The sequence below is a fragment of the Miscanthus floridulus genome, chromosome 12 (genome assembly GCF_019320115.1).
Source record: "Miscanthus floridulus cultivar M001 chromosome 12, ASM1932011v1, whole genome shotgun sequence".
Lineage (NCBI taxonomy): Eukaryota > Viridiplantae > Streptophyta > Magnoliopsida > Poales > Poaceae > Miscanthus > Miscanthus floridulus.
The window spans coordinates 28231863-28253633 of NC_089591.1; the positions used below are offsets into that span (position 1 = coordinate 28231863).

Sequence of the window (21771 nt, forward strand, 5' to 3'; positions counted from 1 at the left end):
GAAGGCCTCAATGATAGGACAAGGGATTTCCTTAAAGAACGCAAGCCAAAACGGCTGGAGGAGGGGAAGACTAAATTCTACAAGCCATAGCTGAGGAAGCGGAGGTGAAGATCGAGACGATTGCTGTGGGTGAGTAGAGTGGGTCATTCAACCCTCGCAAGGAGAGGGACAAGCTTTCAGTCACATTGGGCAACGTCTAATGCATGTCCTCGAGAATGGGCATGAAGGATGTATGCATGGTCATCCAACTCGAGCTCATACAGGACAGGGATACATGGATAGGCTCGTGCAATGAACCTAGGAGGAAAATATGAAGGAGATCGTGATGGGAAAGATTGCTAATGTCCTAACAAGCACTGACCCCATGATAGTGGAGGATGAGATCACAGTCGCTGTGCTAGCCTAGCGTGGTGCCACAAACATATAGCTAAACCAAGATAGATGGCGAAGGCTCATGGGCTATCCACGGAGTTTGGCCTTTACTAGGGCATCCTTGCGAGAGCCTCCAACAAATTGATTCTAACAAAATTAGGTGGCAAAATACCTAAATTGCATCGATAGATGCCTATCAGCTTACCGATACCGGATATGGAGCCTCTCAGGTTTTTGAGCGCCGACTAGTTCTTATCGGCTTCTTTGTAAGCTGATTTGTTCCGGTGTTAGCTCCTATCGGCTACTGTATGGCTGACATGATGTTTTTTAATTTGCTTAACGGAGGATTACAAGTGGTCCACACAACTTCACACGGTAGAGCTAATGTCAAAAGCGACTTGAAGTCTCGTACCATGGACAAAGTATTCAAATAAAAAATTGAGAATTACATCTCAATTCTCACCTGTTTTTTATTGTTTTCATAGGAATCTTTTTCTGTTGATCTAAAACAAAAGAGCTTAACATTTTGTAGGTTTTCAAATAAGATGTAAAAAATCTCAGAGTTGACATATATAATAACTTTTGCAATCTTGAATTTTATTTTTGAACTTTTGTTAAGCTATTTAGCCCAACAACAATATATCCTCAAAATCAAGAAAAATTTATGTAAACTCATGGTTTGAAAAGAATATCACTTTATCTTTCATGTCTCGTATGAAATTATCTAGGCCCCGTTTGGAGCGACTCTATCGGGCTCCGACTTCTTCACTGTAGTAGTACTGTGGCAGGGACAAAAGAAGCAAGGGACAACGTGGTGACAGCGGCCATGAAGGTCTAGCCCTGGGTTCACGACTCTGGTGAAAGCAAGGGACAACATGGCCAGCGCGTGTGCGTGCGGCGTGTGGTTGTCACGAACAAGCGATGTCCGCGACACAAACAGGGCGGCGCCAAGCGTGGAGAGGGGTGGAGGGGCTAAGTAGCCATCACGTCCGTTGCATGTGTCTCACGCGCGAGAGGCTGCGGCGGCGAGGTCTCGGCAAAGTCTTGGCCGGTGCGTGCGCATGCTAGGCTGGGAGGTGGTAGCTGTCTAGGGCGGTAGAGATGGCCACCCTGCGCTGCGTCCGTGGCAAGCCATGGCCGTGGGTTGACGGCAGGACGAAAACAAGGCCACGCGAAGGTTGCCACTATGCGGTGCTGGAGGTTCGGGGTCTTGGCGAGGTCACAGCTCGGCCGTCGAAGCAGTGGCAAGGGAGGCAAACGGCGTGAGCTTGCACCCGTGCAAGGCTGTGCGCATGTCATCGTGCTGCGGACTCATGATTAACGTCACGATGGGCGGGTGTTATAAACGATAGCTAATATAAATGACGAAGAACAGTAGATCAAGCATAGGGAATACGAGATTTTAACGTGGAAAACCCTCCTAAAGTGGAAGGGAAAAAACTACGGGCACCAGCTAGCAAATCTTCACTATATCGGGTGAGGTTACAAACATCGGGGATTTACAACTTTTCTTATCCCAAGACGATGGCTTACATTAAGTATATATAGAGAGGAAAAACTCTGCACCCTCGTGTTTTAGCAATACGAAACTAATAGATGGTGTAGTCTCTCTTAACGCTAATGGGCCGCTTTGCTTCGGCCCAAGCTTGAATTTGGATTATAGCTCAACAAACTCCATCTTGAGACAAATTCCTTATAGCATAAAATGAACATTCACCCTAAAACAACAAAAAAATACTTTCGGTGCCAAATAGCCTCTTGGGCTAAATAGTTATACCAACTAAGCTTGAGCAAAGCTCAAACTTAGCAACAGGAACTGGCTTTGTCAACATATCAGCAGTATTATCATGTGTGCTTATCTTGTATACCTTCAGCTTACCTTGCGCGACCACATCGCGAACATAATGGTATTTGACATCAATGTGCTTCGTTCTCTCATGGAACATCTGATCTTTAGTGAGATATATAGCACTTTGACTATTACAAAATAAATTAATGCAAGAATCATCTCCACAAAGCTCAGCAAACAAATATTTTAACCAAACTGATTATTTACATGCTTTAGCAATAGCCATGTATTCTACTTCAGTGGTAGACAGGGCAACAACGGGCTGCAATGTTGCCCTCCAATTCACAGCACAACCACCAATAGTGAACACATAACCTATGAGAGATCTCCTCTTATCTAAATCAGCAGCAAAATCTGAATCCATGTAGCCAGTGAGTCCCTTATCAGTCCTGCCAAACATCAAATAAGCATTTGTTGTGCCACGAAGGTACCTGAAAATCCACTGAACAACCTTCCAATATTCTTTATTGGGATTAGCCATGTATCTGCTAACCAAACTCATAGCATATGATAAATCAGGACGAGAGCAAACCATGGCATACATCAAAGAACCAACAGCACTAGAATATAGAACTCTTGACATGTACTCAAAATCCTCATCCATACTAGCACATTGTAAAGCTGATAATTTGAAATGAGGAGCAATAGGAGTACTAACAAACTTTGCATCATGCATGTTGAAACGATGAAGAACTTTCTTAATGTAACTTTGCTGACTAAGAAATAACAAACCAGAATTTCTATCTCTTGTAATTTCCATACCTAGAATCTTCTTAGCAGCACCAAGATCCTTTATCTCAAACTCACTACTCAACAGTTTCTTCAACGTAGTGATTTCTTTCTTGCTCTTGGCAGCAATCAACATATCATCAACATATAACAGCAAATATATAAGTGATCCATCAACAAATTTAATGTACACATAGTTATCAAATTCAGACCTCTTAAAACCATGTGACATCATAAAAGAATCAAACCTTTTATACCATTGGCGAGGAGACTGTTTCAAACCATATAAGGACCTCTTTAATTTACAAACATGATCCTCCTTACCAGGTACTATGAACCCTTCTGGCTGGTCTATGTATATCTCCTCCTCGAGCTCTCCATGTAGAAACGCAGTCTTTACATCTAACTGCTCAAGCTCAAGATCTCGCATAGCAACAATACCGAAAAATGTACGAATTGAACTATGCTTTACAACTGGAGAGAACACATCATTATAATCAACGCTAGAAATCTGACTGAAACCTTTTGCTACTAACCTTGCCTTAAATCTTGGAGGCTCACTAGGAGACAAACCCTCCTTTCTTTTAAAGATCCATTTGCAACGAATGTCCTTCTTGTGTTTAGGCAAGCGCACAACATCCGATGTGCCATTTTTCTCAAGTGACTACATCTCTTCTTGCATAGCGGAAATCCACTTCTCGCGGTCACCAGAAACAACAGCTTCAGTGTACGTAGCTGGCTCATGAATGTTCTCAACCTGTTCAGCACAACTAAAGGCATAATGAACAATATCACATTCCTCAATTAAATGTGGACGAGGTCCACAACTCCTCTTTGTTTTGTGATCTACAATAGACTGATTTTGAGGCTGCAAAATAGGAGGTGAGTGCTGAACAATATCATGAACATTATTATCAACAATTTTAGTTTCCTGATCATCTATGTGCTCCACTTGCACACTAACATGTTCCTGCTCCTCATCAGAACCAACTGGTGAAACATCTGTGGACAAGTTGTCATTAAACATAAAAGATTCATGGAAAACAACGCTCCTGCTCATGAAAGTCTTTTTAGTTTTAGGATTCCATAACTTATATCCTTTAACTCCAGAACCATAACTAAGAAACAAACACTTAATGGTTCTAGGTTCTAACTTTCCATTATCAACATGAGCATAAGCAATGCAACTGAAAACTCTCAACTGTGAATATTTAGCAGGCATACCAGACCATACCTCAATGGGAGTTTTTTTATTAAGTGGGATAGAAGGTGACCGGTTGATCAAGTAACAGGCGGTGTTAGCAGCCACAGACCAAAAACGCCTTGTTCATACGAGCATTGGATAGCATGCAATGAGCCCTTGAGATGATGGTTCGGTTCATGCGCTCAGCCACACCATTCTGCTGAGGAGTGTACGGGATGGTGTGGTGCCTGACAACGCCTTCTTCCCTACAGTAATCATTAAAAGCATCCAAACAGAATTCACTACCATTGTCAGTACGAAGCAATTTTACCTTCTTTTTAGTTTGCCTTTCTATCATAACTTTCCACTCTTTAAAAGCAGCAAAAGTATCATCTTTATTTTTCAGAAAGTAAGGCCATACTTTTCTAGAGTAATCATCAATAATGGTAAGCATGTAACGAGCACCACCATAAGAGGGCTTACGAGACGGCCCCCACAAATCAGCATGTATATAATCAAGTGTACCTTTGGTGGTATGAACAGATGCATTGAATTTTACCCTCTTGTGCTTACCAAAAACACAGTGCTCATAGAACTTCATCTTACCCACAGTGCAGCCATCCAGCAGGTCTCTCTTGATCAATTCTGCCATACCAAGTTTACTCATATGCCCAAGACGCATATGCCAGAGATTAGTTTTACTTGGTTCATCATTAGAAACAGTAGTAGCAGTGACGGAACCATGTAAAGTACTTCCTCTAAGAACATATAACTTTGCTGAATTCATATCACATATCATATGAATGAGAGAGCCTTTTGATACCTTACACACTCCACCTAAACTAGAGTGTCTGTACCCCTCGGCATCAAGTGTGCTGAGGGAGATGAGATTTCTGGCCATCCCTGATATGTGTCTCACATCTTTCAGTGTGTGTATCATGCCATCATGCATCTTGATATGAACGGAGCCAATACCCACGATCTCACGTGGGTTGTTATCTCCCATATGCATGACATCTCCACTCTGCACAGACTTGTAAGAACTAAACCAATCTCTGTTAGAGCATATATGAAACGAGCATGTAGAATCAAGTATCCATTCATCATGACCAGCAACACAACCAGCAAAAACAACCAGAACATCTCCTGAATCAGAATTATCAACAGCGGAGACAACAGAGGCCTTACCATCACCATCGGATTTATTTTTCAGTTTATACATACCATTTCTTTTCTCCTTATTCCGTAGCTTCCAACAATCCTCAATGACATGAGTATCTTTCTTACAATACCTGTAGAACTTATCCCTGCCTTTGGACTTTGAATGGCCTTTACCATTCTTGCTCTTGTCTCGATTATTGTTGTTGTTGTAGGTTTTCTGCTCGGGCCTGCCTCTAACCTACAACACTTCTCCCTTGGAGGATGACACATCAGACTGAACCATACCTTTCATCTTCTCCCTCGTCTAGAGGGCCTCATATACTTCCGCAAGGGTTAGTTCATCACGGCTTAATAGTATGGTATCTCAAAAATTTGCAAACGAAGTAGGCAACGAGCATAATAGTAGAAGAGCTAAATGTTCATCATCATATTTTACCTCCATCGACACTAGGTTGGCAACGATCTCCTTAAAGATCGATAAGTGGTTCATCACCGAACCACCTTCTTGCAGCTTGTGCGCAAACAACTTCATCTTCACGTGCATCTTACTGGTTAGATCCTTGGACATGCAGATCGATTCCAGCTTGAGCCAAAGTTCTGCGGTAGTTTTCTCCTGCAACACTTCTTGCAAAATACCATTATGTAGATGAAGTTGAATTAGAGACAGAGCCTTACAATCCTTCCACTTCTCTTCAGCGGCCCATGACTTCTGCCATTTTCCTCCAAAACCATCCAACGCCTCATCAAGATCCAAAGATTGTGCCAAAATTGCCCGCATCTTGACTTGCCACAGTGCAAATCTCATCTTGTAATCCAGTAGCGGTAGATCAAACTTCATCGATGTCATCGCGAAACCCTAAAGTAAAACCAATCTCTAGTACCACTTGTTATAAAAGATAGGCAATATAAACAACGAAGAACAGTAGATCAAGCACAGGGGACATGAGATTTTAACATGGAAAACCCTTCCAAGGTGGAAGGGAAAAAACCACGGGCACTAGCAAGCAAATCTTCACTATATCAGGTGAGGTTACAAACGTCGGGGATTTACAACTTTTCTTATCCCAAGACGATGGCTTACATGAAGTATATATAGGGAGGAAAAACCCCACACCCTCGTCTATTAGCAATATGGAAATAATAGATGGTGTAGTCCCTCTTAACGCTAATGGGCCGCTTCGCTTTGGCCCAAGCTTGAATTTGGATCATAGCTCAACAGCGGGCAGGCAAATGGCTGTTAGGAAAGGTGTCGACAGAATATGCTCGGCAGTCCACCGAGGGGTATCCCTTGATGGTAGATTGATTGGTGGGGGTGCGCGTAATCAGGAACCGGATGGTGACACAAGGCGCAGAGATAGCGATTTAGACAGGTTCGGGCCATCTAATCGACGTAATACCCTCGTCATGTGTCTTTGGTGTATTATGTTGAGATATAGATGATAGATCTTGATCTAGATCCCAATGGATCTTCTATGTATCTTGTTCGCTAGGGGACCCCTGCCTCTCCTTATATAGTCTGGAGGAGTAGGGTTACAAGTAAAGTAGCCTATTTGGTACTATATAATGTCTTGCGGTGCACGCCGAGCAGCGCCGTGCATGCCTTGATCTTGTGGGCTGGGCCACCTCTGATGGTACGGCCCATGTCTTGTCTTGAGGATACCGGAGGCCATACCCCCATAGCTAGTCCCCGAGCCTGACAGTAGGTGATGTAGTCACGTGGTGCCAGGGTCAGAAAGTAGAAAACCAGCCGAGCAGGCAGCCAGTCCCCGGGCGTAGGCTCGAGATGAAAATAAGCACATTCACCACAAGGTGAAGTGTGCCCACTTAGTCCCCGAGCCTACTGGAAGATGAAGAATGAATCTTGTAGCAGGGAAAAAAAGTCTAAAAGCTTGCCGACATTGTCTGACATGCGCGTATCAAGACCCTAGGCGTGCTACCCAAGATCAGCACCCTGATCCGAACAGCATGGAGCAGGTTGATAGCACACCGATGAGACGTAGCAAGATTCGAGCACCGAGGAGTTCCCGGCGTCGCTGGCGATGACCGAGCACCGAGGAGCGAGGAGTCCCCGGCGTCGCTGGCGATGACCGAGCACCGAGGAACGAGGAGTCCCCGGCGTCGCTGGTGATGTCTGATCACCGAAAAGCGAGGAGTCTCCGACGACGCTGGCGATGATCGAGCACCGAGGAGCAAGGAGTCCCTAGCGTCGCTGGCGATGACCGAGCACCGAGGAGCGAGGAGTCCCCGGCGTCGCTGGCGATGACCGAGCACCGAGGAGCTAGGAGTCCCTGGCGTCGCTGGCGATGACTGAGCACTGAGGAGCGAGGAGTCCTCGGCGTCGCTGGCGATGTCTAAGGACTGAGGAGCGAGGAGTCCCCGGCGACGCTGGCGATGTCCGAGCACCGAGGAGCGAGGAGTCCTCGGCGACGCTGGTGATGACCAAGCACCGAGGAGCGAGGAGTCCCCGGCGTCGCTGGCGATGACCGAGCATCGAGGAGCGAGGAGTCCCCGTGCTATTGATTTGAGGTCCATCTTGCTCGCCATGGATCAAGCGTACACCCCTACCTAGCACGCCAACTGTTGACAGAATATGCTCAGCAGTCCACCGAGGGTTATCCCGCGATGGTAGATTGATCGATGGGGATGCACGTAATCAGGAACCAGATGGTGACACAAGGCGCAGAGACAGCGATTTAGACAGGTTCGGGCCGTCTGATCGACATAATACCCTACATCATGTGTCTTTGGTGTATTGTATTGAGATGTAGATGATAGATCTTGATCTAGATCCTGATGGATCTTCTATGTATCTTGTTCCTTAGGGGACCCCTGCCTCTCCTTATATAGTCTAGAGGAGTAGGGTTACAAGTAAAGTAGCCTATTTGGTACTATACAATGTCTTGCGGTGCACGTCGAGCAGCGCCGTGCACGTCTTGATCTTGTGGGCTGGGCCACCTCTGATGGTACGGCCCATGTCTTGTCTTGAGGATACCGGGGGCCATACCCCCACAAAAGGCAAGGGTGGTGGCCTGCGTGGGGCTCGGGTGAGTGGCAGCGTGACGAGGGCGCGGGCAGCCATGAAAGGCACCACCTTGGTCTTCTTGGGGCCGGTGCGTCTGTACAGTGACCAGTGGATGCTCGGCCAAAGACTTGAAAGAGCTAGACATGACGTGGTTGTGATGTGTGCATGGTGTGCGCGTGTGTGGGTGCTCCGGCCATGTGGTGGCCCTGCATGGCCACTAGCGGTAGAGACGTCGTGCCATGCAGTGTGGCAACAAAGCCGGCGTCGAAGGCCGGAATAGGCAGGCTGTCAAGGCAACGAGCAAAGGCGGGCTTTTGGGGTGCTCACCGAGGGCTTGGGGAAGGTAGATCGCCTGGTGCAGGTAGGGTGCGGTGCAGGCAGATCGCGAGCTCCGGCGTGTCATCCTGACGAGGCCACGACTGCTAGGTGGAAGAAGGCGTCCCCCGCGACGTGGCTTTGGGCTCCGTGGCGAAGAGGTTCCCAAGGACGGCGTCGCGGTATGCTCCGAGGGCATGGCTTCGTGGTTAAGTCCCGAACGCAAATCGTCGATGTGGTGTGCACTACCGGAAACTGTGACTTTGCCGTGTGCCACAGGCACTCGACAAAGACCAAAAAACACTCGGTAAAGGCTTTGCTGAGTGTAACACTCGGCAAACAGCACACGACATCTACAGTGTCGGCAAACAGCTATTTGCCGAGTGCTTTTTATCGCGCACTCGGCAAATGGTTTGCCGAGTGTCAAATTTAACACTCGGCAAAAAGTGGTTTGCTAAGTGTTTTTTCCAAAATACACTCGGCAAAGGATTATTGTTTGCCGAGTGTTTTTGGGAATTACACTCGACAAACCTATTTTCCAAAGAAAAAAAGTTCTCAGCATACCATTATTGTTTGCCGAGTGTTTTTGGGAATTACACTCGGCAAACCTATTTTCCAAAGAAAAAAAATAATTTTTTTCTCAGCACATTTCAGTTTAATAGCTGCCATACAAAACACTCTTAGTACACCATATCTGCATGCACATAAGTTCAGTAGAATCAACATCCAAAAAAATTTAAAAACTATGCTACCAAAATAGTGAAGGTAAAACAATCAGCACCCCAGTAGACATGTCTTCTACTCCATTCGTCATGAAACTAGCTTCTTCACTGCAGCAAAAAGGAAGAAATGTGAACATAATTTGTTGTCTCGCCCTTAGGTATAGAAGTAACCACATGTTTATACACTGATAACTAACTATATCATTCAAATTCATTGTGAACTTCAACTTTGCAGCAGCTAACCAGTGCACGGCCAACTCCAATAGTTATTCTTTTATTTACTTTTCCTAAAAAATAGGACAATGACTTGATTTTTCTATATAGCCATGAACTGGACACCCACCTCTTAGGCAGAAAAGAGGCCATTGCAAACAGAAGATAAAAGTTCAAGTATGCAGAAAAAGGTGCTAGGAAAACATCTATTTGGACATTTTAGAAAAATGTAGGCAATGACTAGAGCAGTCACATAAAAATCAGCTCATGTTTTCAGTAGTTTCTGCACAAGTAGATGAAGTTGTCGATGCTGTAAGGTCCATGGCGCATTGTGACACATAAGGCTTCAGTTGCAATCATTCACACATGACATCTGATTCATGAGAAAATGCAGGCAAAGATTGAAACTCAACTCAGCTTAGCCACAAACAGGTTGTCCATCTTCAGGCCCCCTCCTTCCAAGTCCTAAACTCACCTTTGCTACGGTAAAAATCTCATATTATCAACGCAAAAAATTTTACACAACTATTTTGCGGGGTTGGCATTTGCAACGACTTTCTTATTATCACAGGTTTGCACTTTCAAGTTTTAACCTAAATTGGGCCACAACCCACAGGTGCTCCAAGCTCCAAATGCTGAATAATATCACAAGTAGCTATGGCATCCAGATAATATCTTTATTAAACAGCATGACATTCTGAATACCCAGAAATTCACGCATAGCTATGACGTACAAATATAATATCTTGAATAAACAGCATGACATCCAGGTAGACCAAGTCCTTATGTAAAAGAAAATTCATAGGCACGCAACTGTTGATTGTGAAGGAGATCATTTAGCTATGTACAATGTATGAATTCACAATCATGCAATTTATCTGAATTGTTTGAAGCATATATGCATTCACTAGTTCAGCAAAACATTCTCTAACAAGGTAAAACAAAACAAGGGAATTCTGAATATTCAGTAAAGGAACACAAATACATGATACAAACAGATGAATGAGAATGACAAGTTCAACCTCAAATTGTTGCTAATTGCATGGCTGCTAGACAACTTTCAAGCATATACTGACTGAGTGTAAAAAAATGTTTTTTTGGTCGCGTGTGTGTTCCTATTACAAGTCAGAAAAAAAAAAAAACTCTTTTCCGCCTTTGACTAACTATTAGTAATGTAATCAACCATTTCATAAAACTCAACCTGTCATAAACGACGCAGCATGGATCCACATTCTACATCGAGCCTCGGATATTACCAACTAACCAATCAGTTCAAGTATAAAGTAACCAATCAGCACTTGCTAAGCATATTCTAGTTCCTTTTCTAGGACAAACTTATTCCGTTTTTCTATTGAAAACTTGCAAAATTTATACACCTATATTTGACCCATTGTGGTAGCTGTCTCAACTCTCAAGAGTATAATACTGAACAAGTCCTAGTTTGAGAATGTTGTATCACATTGAACAAGTTCTATTTAGCTATTGAACTATTAGACTTGGTCAGTAGCTAAGTCCATTAGTTCATAGTCTTGGCTACTGTGTAGCTCTTGACGGCTAATAGTTCAACAGCTAAATTGCATGCCAAACAGCTGACTGAAACCTTTGCTAAAGAAATGTTTGTGTTGAACTCAGGCATTCGGTAACTACCCGACAGACATATGAACCTAATCAGCTTTACTGATCTTTTAGACGATCTTTCAGACATTTCTCCTCTCTGAATATAAACAATCCTTTGATTATCATTAGGTGTGTTTGGTTAGCTGATTTGGCTTGAATACACTCACCCCTTTCTAAAGCTGGTATGCTCACCTCCTTTGAAACATTCCATCGAATAGTGTGGCGCATGGTGGTGGCATGGCGCACGCAAGCAAGCAAGCTAGCTAGCACGAGCCCCACACCTGAACCATGGACTTCAACAATGGAGAAGGCCACGGGCACGGCAAGGCTCGGGGAAGAACCACCACCGTGCGTTCGCTGGAGAGGACCCCGCCACCACGCCACATGTCCCATCCGCACCCTTTGCCTGCGCTTGGCTGCTCGTGCTGCTTGCCATGGCCGTTGCGCTCGGCTGCTGTTGCTGCTTTCCATGGCCGCGCGCGCACTGAGGAGGAGCTCCGCCCACGGCTCGACTGCACCTGGGACCCCACCTCCGACCGTGCCAAGAAGCTCCTCCAAGAAGCACGGCAGAGCACCTCCCCTGCTCGAGTCACGAAGTGGAAGCGCGGAGTGGGGGCGCGGAGAAGGAGCGGTGGGGAGGAGGGGGCCGGGGCGGGGGTCTGCTCGGGTGAGCTCTGGTTGTCTTCTCGAGCACCAGCAGTGAGATTTGCAGTGTCGGGGCGGGATTTTGCTCAGGATTTGCAGGGGAAGGGCGGCGGCGGCGGTCGTGTGTGCTACAGTGGCGCTGGCATCTTGGGCGTAGGTGGCCAGGCGGCGCAGGTGGGGGGAGGGGGAGGGGGCGGCAGAGGAGAGGCGGTGCAGGGGAGAGGAGGGAAGGGAGCACGAGGAGAGGCTTGCAGCCGGTGGCTAAAAGAGCTAAGAGAGACGCGCGCGTGGGCCTATAAGCCCAAGTTTGCCGAGTGTCTCACATCTGACACTCAACAAACAAATAAAAGAATTTACCGAGTGTTAGATATTAGACACTTGGCAAAGAATTTTTTTATTTTTTATTTATTTTTCTCTTTTCATGGAGGGACATGTGGCGTAATGTTTACCGAGTGTCGTAATTTACCGAGTGTTTTTTCCATATTTGCCGAGTGCCGGAGTTTACCGAGTGTTTTCAGTAGAATTGCCGAGTGTCATAATGTTTGCCGAGTATTTTTTTTAGTAAGGCACTCGGCAGTAGGGATGAAAACGGATCGGATACGGACGGATATCATCGATATTACATTTGTTTTCATATTTTTGTTCGGATTCGGATTCGAATACGGATAGTGTCAACTATGTCGGATAGGATACGATTGGATATCGACATCACAAATATGCGATTTGAGTATTCGAATACAGATACGGTATCGGATGTTGGATATCTGGACTCGGATACGGACATATCTCGACCCCTCTAAACGGATTTGGTTTCAAATACGGTCGGAAAATATCCGTACCGTTTTTATCCCTACTCGGCAGACAGAGAGTTTGCCAGAGTGTCGGAATCTTTGCCGAGTATTTTTAGTTTGGCAGTCAGCAAAGAGATGATTTGTGTCTGATAAAATACACTCGGCAAACAATAGACACTCAGCAAAACCTTCTATTCCGGTAGTGGGCCGTGGGCAGCTGCGTGAGGCGTCGTGCCGTGGACTGCAGCTGGGGCTAGAAGGCGGGCACATGGATAGGCAGTGGTCAGGGAGGAAAGGTCGGAGCTTTAGGCTCCGATGGACTCATCGGCCATGGATGGTGGCCCTGGCTGTGGCGGTCACCGTCGATGGGAGTCGCTGCGGTGACCTGAGCTTGTCATGGACGGCGGGCTCTGGGTGGCTTGAATGACGCCGGGCAAGGCTCGGGGTCGCGGTCATCTGTCGGCTCGGCGAAGGAAGGTGGCGTCGGGGCACGGCATCGGCTGCGATGAGGCCCGGCGTGCGGTGAAGCTTGACGGGGTGGCGTCTAGCGGCTGGCTCGGTGAGGTCATGGCGCTGGTCAGGTTCACCGCCGGGGTGGTGCGGTGCTCAGCGGCTGAACGGCGAGGTCGCAGATGGTGCGGGCTGCTGCAGAACGGTCATGCTCTTGGCATGGATGCGAGAACGGGGACGGCCTGGTGGAGTAGGGCGCCGAAAGGCATGGCACGGCGGTGGCGAGGCGGGTGCCGGGCTCACAGTTGCTACGCCTTCCTGTGAGTGCGAGAACCAGAACACGGCACACAGGCCGGTCTTAGGCGAGAACTTCACGGTGGTGAAGGTAAAGGTGGAAGCATTGGCTTGGAGGGTGGCTCACCGATGGCGCGGGGTGCTAGTCCGCGTGATGCAGGGAGAGGTAGAGCTTGTGATGTCGTCGGCGAGGCGCGACGCCGAGGTGGAGCGCAGCGCCGAGGATGCTCCGGGGCGAGGCAGTGCTCGGTGGCAGGAGGCTCGCCGTGGCCGCTCTAGTGGCGACGCGAGGTGCTGACGGAGCGGTGGCGACACGATCTCCGAGCGACACGGCTTGGCGACGAGACCGCCGTGGCTCGCGGGCGATGGCGTGGAGGCAGACGCGATCAAAGACGTGGCCGAGTCGTGGTGCTGCCGACGCGCCGTAAAGGTGGTCGCGCCGCGGCTTCCCACCGGAGATGAGGACAACCACGGCGTCCTCCTCGCAACTCCGGCGACCCTGGACGCGCCGAACCAGGGTGAGGCGTCCGTGGCCCCGTGGAGGGCAGAGCAGTGGAGAGAGGAGGGTTGGTGGCGGTGGGCAGGGGAAGATCACTACTAGAGAACAGACTTTAGAACGATGTCCCAATTTGGCATTAGCCTCGACATTTTTTGTCCCCGGTTGGTAATACCAACCGGGACTAAAGGTTTCTTTACTCCCGGTTGGAGCCACCAACCGGGACTAAAAGTCCTCCAACCTTTAATCCCGGTTGGTAATACCAACCGAGACTAAAGGTAGACCCTTTAGTCCCGGTTGGTAACACCAACCCGGACTAAAGGACACTTTAGTCCCAGTTGGTAACACCAACCGGGACTAAAGGTTCCCCGATGGGTTAGTTCAAAAGGAAAGCATCCCATCTATTGTTAGATGTGTTGTGTAGGTGGGGTGGAAAGCTCCGCGTGAGGTAGTGCATGAGGTCCTGGGTTCGAATCTCACAGGGCGCAGCGGTGGGAGGCATTATTTTTTTTAAAGCTAGAAGGATCTTTAGTCCCGGTTGTGGCAAACCGGGACTAAAGAACACCACCTTTAATCCCGAAACGCTAGTCCCGGTTGGGAAACCGGGACTAAAACCAGTTCCCAACCGGGACTAGATGTCAGTTCTGTAGTAGTGGATGGTGAGAGCGAGTTCGGACGAGGGTTCTTATAGCCGCGGTGCTAGGGTTCCTGGTGAGGGCGCCGGCTTCCACGCCGTTTGATAGGACGACCGGAGCGACGTGGCGAGCATCCGGGGGTGCGGGTAGGTGAGCGAGCTGGGAAGCTTCCAGAAGGGGGAGCGTCAGGCTGTGTCCGCGCCGTTCGGTCATGACGGCAATCGCGGCGCGGGGCGCGGCGCAGGGCGGGCCCGTGCTGGCGTCACGCATGGGCATCCGATGGGGTGGCAGCCTGGCTTCCTGGGCTTCAGCGGCGGGCGGAAAACACAGGCGCGCTGCTCTGCTTCGGACAAACTGCTTCGGACAAAAAGCGAAGGAGACGACGGCGTCCGTACGGGAAAGAAGACGGAGGGAAACGGAAGCAAGCGATCTCCCGGCTGACAGAAGGGCCCAGCAGACGCGCACATGATTGGCAGAGCAGGGGAAACTGGGCTGCGGCTGGTGCTCGTGCTGGACCGGTTGGCTTACCAGGCTGGGCCAAGAGAGATGGCGGTGGATGATGCTGCTAAGTGCGGCTTGGTCTGTGTCGTGCATGGATGCCTGCCTAATTACGTGATTAACGTACTATAAGCAAACGGGCACAGGAGCATGCACGGCTGTGCAGCCTGTTGGCTTGCCCAGGCTAGAGTTGGCCTGCTGGTCAGGGAACAAAGGGAAAAGGTTTCCTATTTACTCTTGGGGGTTTTAATCCAAACTACCACTACTGGAAACGCGTACTTTGCCGAGGGCCTGAGGCTTTGCCGAGGGCCAAATATCGGGCACTCGGCAAAGAGACTCTTTGCCGAGGGCCAGACAAAGGAGCCCTCGGCAAATAACGGCCCTCGGCAAAGAGGCCTTTGCCGAGGGTACGACCCTCGGCAAAGACAGGCCCACGGCAAATCAAATCTTTGCCGAGGGCCTCGGCCCTCGGCAAAGATACCCTCGGCAAAGTAGGTCCGTTGGGTCACGGCGGCCATTTCCCGTCAAACTTTGCCGAGGGCCACCCGTTAGGCCCTCGGCAAAGGTTCGGCAAATTTTTTTTTAAGTCTTTGCCGAGGGCCCCAGACCAGGCCCTCGGCAAAGATTTTTTAAAAACCAGTTTTCGGCCAAGTTTTTTTTTTATAAATCGGCTTTGCCGAGGTCCCGAGGCTAGGCCCTCGGCAAAGAGGACCTTTGCCGAGGGCCCAGATCCACGGCCCTCGGCAAAGATTATTTATTTTTATTTTTAAAATTCTTTGCCGAGGGCCACAGGTCAGGCCCTCGGCAAAGAGCCCTCGGCAATTTTTTTTTGTTTTTTTAGCCCAGTTTTTTTGTGGTGCTACGATACATTGTTTTGAACTCAATTTTAAAATTCAGGCCAATTTTGATTTTGTTTTGTATATTTCCTTAATTTATTTCGATTCTTCGATTTTTTTTAATATGTCAAATTTGAACTGCAGGTGCATGGAATATTGCAATGTAGTGTTTCGAAAAATGTTATTCATGTTAATTGGTGCATGTTGAGTCCCTATCCACGAGCTCGCATCAAATTTTCACGCATCTTGTTCGCGTAACATGGCGACCGACTTGCCGGGAAAGTGTTTTAAAATTATATAAAATCCATACGAAGTCCGAAAATCACGAAACTTGGCGAGATGTCATGTTATCGCATGTGTAGGCTGTGGTAAAAAATTGAGAATGGTTCGAGCGAGTTGCGACGTCGGATGCCTGAAACCCAGACATCTCCACATGTGATCCAAATTCCCCATCGAAATTTTTTAAAAAAAAACGTCGACCGTCGTCTCCCTCCCCACGCGCCCGCTCGAGCCCGGCCCCCGCGCGTCCACCACCGCCGCCGCGCACCCCGCCGCCGCGCGCCCGCTGCTGCGCGCGCCCCGCCGCCGCTTGCCCGCTGCTGCGCGCGCCGTCTGCACAGAGACCGGACGACACAGCGAGAGCAAAGGGATGCCCCGCGACCTCCAGAAACCGCAGCAGCTAGCCCGCCGCCGAGAGGCCGAACGATGAGAGACTGGCGAGCCCAAGCCCGAGCAAGCCCCGCGCGCCCACCGCCGCGCGTGCACGCGGGTCGCCCCGCGCCCCCACAGCGCCGCGCGCTGCTGCCGCGTCGCGCCGCACGCGCTGCCGCGCCTCGCGACGCGCGCGCTGCCGCCTCGCGCGCGCAGCCGCGCCCCGCTGCCCGCGCCCGACGCACCCCGCACCGCCTCGGCCGCCCAGCACGCCCGGCCCCACCACGTGCCCCGCCGCCCCACCACGCCCAGTGCGCCGAGGTCGCCCCTGCCTCCGTTCCCCGTCTCCGTCGAGCAAGGGGAGGTCGACCGCCCCGGCCGGCCCTCCGGTGGCTCCCCCTCACCGGCCTTCCCGCCCCGACCCCAGCCCCCAGGCCGCCTCCGTCGCCGGCTGCTGTTGGAGGGGAGGAGGCAGAGGGTGAAGTTGGAGGAAGAAGAGAAGGAGAAGAGGAGAAGGAGGAAGGGGAAGAAAAGGAGAAGAAGAGGAGAAGGAGGAAGGGGAAGAGAAGGAGAAGAAGGGGAAAAGGAGAGAAGAAAGGGAAGAGGGGGAGAGGAGTACTCCGACGCCGCTCGACCTCGCCGGAGAAGAAAGTGACCTCCGCACCGCGACGCCCGACTCCACCGCAACCCTAGGTAAAACTCTCGTTGTCGGCCTTCGTGCCGTATGTGGTTGTGTGGGCCTTCGTGCCGTAAGTTGTTATGAGGGCCTTCGTGCCGTTGTGGTTATCGGCCTTCGTGCCATTTTGGTTGTGTGGGCCTTTGTGCCGTAAGTTGATATGAGGGCCTTCGTGCCGTTGTGGTTGTCGGCCTTCGTGCCGTTGTGAATGTCGGCCATCGTGTCGTTTTTTTGCAGGTTTTGGAAATCTCCCCGTGCAGGGGAGGTGCTGCCGAAATTTTGAACAAAAAATAACCTATTGTCTTTTTATGCAGGAGAAGAGTACGTCGGAGGGGACCCGGAGGACCCCGATCGTCTTCGTCGATGTTGCGGTTCTGCCGTCACTGCGTCGCCTCGCCACTGCGTCGATTCGCCACTGCCCCGCTAGCCTTACTTCACCGACACCCTAGGTATAAATAACCTCTTTTTGCGCATGTCTGTCGTAGCCCGCGCGTAACCCAGTTAGGCGTCTCCCGTCCGAAAGAGATACGGTCGTAGGTATGCGGATCTTTGCGTATCTGCGACCGTATCTGTTTCGGATTGTCCACGTTTTTTGGACAGCCCGTGGATGCGTTGATGGGTTAGTTTCCATGGTCCGCTCCGGTCCGAGAAGGAGTTTCGGCAACACCTCCCTGTTGTTCTCCGGATACACACTCTCCCTTGCAGGACGTGTATCGGGAGAACAGCGGGGAGGTGCTGCCGAAATTCTGTCTCGGAGAGGAGCGGAGCATGGAAACTGACCTCATCTATGCATCCGCGGGTGGGATTAGGACCTATCCTCACCTATTAGACAGTAGGAACACCGCGTAGATGCAATTGATGGTCACGATACTCTATGCTGTAAATGTTAAAGGATGGAGGACCGTCAGTGGATGTACACGGGCTGGAGAAGCGGGAGTGACTACGACTATGAATGGGTGAAGGGGACAGATGGTTTCTTGAAACATGCATTTGGCCCAGGAGCAGGAGGACATTCTCTAGTTTGGTGTCCTTGCAGCAAATGTGACAATAGGAGAAAAGTAGACGAGAAGACCATGGGTAGACATCTTGTGTTCAATGGTTATATGCCTGGCTACCAGCAGTGGATCTACCATGGTGAAGCAGATCGTATAAGAGCGGAGGTGGTGAGAGCACGCCTCGAGGCTTTTGATGATGATGCCGGGGTAGCAGACATGCTAGATGACGCCCACCAAGCTCACTTCGCTGAACGACGTGAGAAGGAGGAGATGGAGGAATCCGCAAAGGACTTCTACAAAATGTTGGACTCGGCACAGAAACCCCTTCACGAGCGTACAATGATTTCTCAGCTAGATGCGATTGGACGCGTAATGGGGTTGAAGGCCGAGTTAAACCTGAGTCGAGAAGGCTTCGATAAGATGTTGGCCGTGTTTGGCACCATGCTACCGGAGAAGCACACTTTGCCAACGAACTTGTACGAGGCAGAGAAACTCCTTCGTATGCTTAAGATGCCGTATGACAAGATACATGTTTGTCCGAAGGGGTGCGTCCTATTTAGGAAAGAACATAAGGATGCAAATTACTGTCCGAAGTGTAAATCCTCCAGGTACCTAGAGGTAGACTCTGGTGATGGTCAGAAGAAGCAGCTTTCGATCCCCGCGAGAGTGCTGCGTCACCTTCCTTTCCTACCGAGGATCCAACGGCTATTCATGACTGAGGAATCCGCGAAACAGATGACATGGCACAAAAATGGCAAACGGTACAATCCTGGGAAGATGGTACATCCGTCTGATGCTGAAGCATGGACGTATTTCAATGACAAACATCGTGACAAAGCAGCTGAGGCTCGTAATGTACGTGTCGCGCTGGCAACAGATGGGTTCAATCCTTATGGAATGATGGCTGCCCCATACACATGCTGGCCCATTTTTGTTATCCCCCTCAATCTCCCTCCCGGCATCTCCTTTCAACGGCATAACGTATTCTTGTCGTTGATAATTCCTGGACACCCGAGGAGTAATATGGGTGTGTTCATGGAGCCTGTGATTGATGAATTGATCCACGCTTGGGAGAAGGGGGTATGGACATACGATCGAGCTACAAAGACAAGCTTCAAAATGCATGTTTGGTACCACTACTCCCTGCATGACTTCCTGGCGTATGGGTTATTCGCCGCCTGGTGTGTTCACGGGAAGTTCCCATGCCCAGTATGCAAGGAAGCCGTGAGGTTCATTTGGTTGAAGAAGGGTGGCAAGTATTCGTCGTTCGACCAGCATCGTCAGTTCCTCCCTCTAAACCATGAATTTAGAGAAGACATCAACAGCTTTACGAAAGGTGTCAAAGTGACAGACCCTAAACCGCACTTGACGACTGGTGCCGAGGTTCGTGTTCAGATAGATGCTCTCGTGCCCAATGAAGAAGGTGGTTTTGTGGGATATGGTGAGGAACATATGTGGACTCATAAATCCGGCTTGACGAGGCTCCCCTATTTCGATGACCTTCTTCTGCCACATAACATTGATGTAATGCACACTGAAAAGAATATCGCCGAGGCACTTTGGGGAACTCTCATGGACACTAACAAGTCTAAGGACAACGTTAAGGCTAGAGTGGACCTAGCGATGTTGTGCGATAGACCGAATCAAGCGATGCAGCCTCCTAGTGGCCGAAATAAGAACTGGAAAAGGCCTAAGGTCAATTTCGTCTTGCAGATTGATCAAAGGAGGGAGGTACTAAAATGGATGCAGATGTTAATGTTTCCAGATGGATATGCAGCGAATATTAGCAGGGGAGTGAACTTAGGCACTCTGCGAGTCAACGGGATGAAGAGTCATGACTACCACATATGGATTGAGCGGCTTCTTCCGGCGATGGTCCGAGGCTATGTCCCTGAGCATGTCTGGCAAGTGCTGGCAGAGTTGAGCTTTTTCTTCCGCCAGCTTTGTGCCAAGGAGATATCTCGGACCATCGCTCAGGACTTGGAAAAAGCGGCACCTGTGTTGCTCTGTAAGCTGGAGAAGATCTTTCCACCCGGCTTCTTCTTGCCGATGCAACATCTGATTGTGCACCTCCCATCTGAGGCACGTTTGGGGGGGCCCGTGCAGGCCCGTTGGTGCTATCCGATCGAGAGATGTCTAAAGACTCTTCGCAAAAAATGTACAAATAAAGCCAGAATTGAGGCTTCCATTGCAGAGGCATGCCTTCGGGAGGAGGTGGCAAACTTCACAACGCTATACTACAAGCCGAACCTTCCTAGCAATCATAATCCACCCTCTCGTTACAATACTGGCGAAAATGAATCGACCCTGAGCCTTTTCCAAGGCCAACTCGGCAGCGCAAGTGGATCAACCCCAAAGCTATTGGGAAATGAAGAGTGGCGCAGTATCATGCTATATGTGTTGAATAACCTTACCGAGGTGCAGCCGTTCATCAAGTAAGTTCTCAATGAACTTATTTCAATATGCCATCACTATTCTGCATCCAACCCCATTGATTCTCATTCGGACAGGGAATTTGTTCGTGAATTCTGGCATCAATCAAGGGATCCTACCTTGCATGAACAAGACACCCTTGTTTCACGGGGTGTGGGAGCGGGGAGGCCTGATTTCATTTCTTGGTTCAAACAAAAGGTAATGTCCAATTTAGCTCGTACGTTCGATCGTCCAAGGTGATCGTACGTTTGATTAATATAACGATCTATCATGATTCACCTTGCAGGCCCAGACCGATTCGTCCATGAGCGACGAGTTGAAACAGGTTGCAAACGGCTGTGATGTTAGGGTGAAGTCATTTACCGGCTATGACATGAACGGATATCGCTTCCACACAACAAGTTACGAGCAGATTCGGCCCAAACGAAAAACCACAAATAGCGGAGTTTGTACGTCCGGCACTGATGGCCTCGACTATCATGGTAGAGTTGAGGAAATCTATGAACTCTCATTTTATGGAGACGAACCTCTTAAACCTGTCATGTTCAAATGCCACTGGTTTAATCCTCGATCAACGAGACGAACCCCTCATCTTGGGCTAGTGGAGATTCGAGAAGATTCTATCTATCCTGGAAAAGATGTCTACATTGTGGCTCAACAGGCCGTGCAAGTGTATTATACTCGATACGCCAACCAAGACAAAGAGGATCTTAAGGGTTGGGCTATTGTGCACCAGGTATCTCCACATGGTAAACTACCTGCCCCAAACGATGATGATTACAACTTTAACGCAAACACATATGATGGACAGTTCTATCAAGAAGATGGGCTACCAGGCACGTTTGAGATAGTCTTACCCGAAGCAATCGAAATGGATGTAGACAACGAAACGGTTGATGACGAGGTCGATGGAGATGTGGTGGTAAATGCCAAGGACATAGCAATGCTTGAGCGATTACTTCTAGGCAATGACGACGATGACAACATAGAACCTTCGGATAGTGTTGCCCATTTGGACAATTTTGACAGTGATGATGAGACCTATGATCCCAATCATGAAGATTATTCCTAATACATGTAATACTATGGTTTTTTAATTTATGTTTTGTTTATATATTTTGAATCTATTTCTAATATATGTACTAATTAGTCTTGTTCATTCTTTGTGATTGTAGGTGATTGGACAAA

At 49.0% G+C, this 21771-nt stretch overlaps 1 protein-coding gene and 1 long non-coding RNA gene across 2 annotated transcripts; one reads left to right on the forward strand and one right to left on the reverse strand.

The window, feature by feature from the left end:
- Positions 1-9258: 9258 nt before the first annotated feature.
- On the reverse strand, positions 9259-12004 carry LOC136497721 (uncharacterized). Its single transcript, XR_010769393.1, has 2 exons — positions 11376-12004; positions 9259-9461 (listed from the first exon to the last, which is right to left on the reverse strand). It is a non-coding gene; the product is annotated as an uncharacterized lncRNA (long non-coding RNA).
- A 4529-nt stretch (positions 12005-16533) lies between these two features.
- On the forward strand, positions 16534-17582 carry LOC136495639 (uncharacterized). The gene is made up of 2 exons (XM_066491518.1): positions 16534-16957; positions 17470-17582. The coding sequence occupies exons 1-2, from the start codon at positions 16534-16536 to the stop codon at positions 17580-17582; spliced, it is 537 nt and encodes a 178-aa protein (XP_066347615.1).
- Positions 17583-21771: the final 4189 nt, after the last annotated feature.

Excerpts from the sequence above, each read along its gene's own strand:
- LOC136495639 (XM_066491518.1), top strand. The coding sequence starts at position 16,534 with ATGAGAGACTGGCGAGCCCAAGCCCGAGCAAGCCCCGCGCGCCCACCG. Across the intron at positions 16,958-17,469 it reads TGGAGGGGAGGAGGCAGAGG|GAGAAGAGTACGTCGGAGGG; the intron begins GTGAAGTTGGAG and ends CTTTTTATGCAG.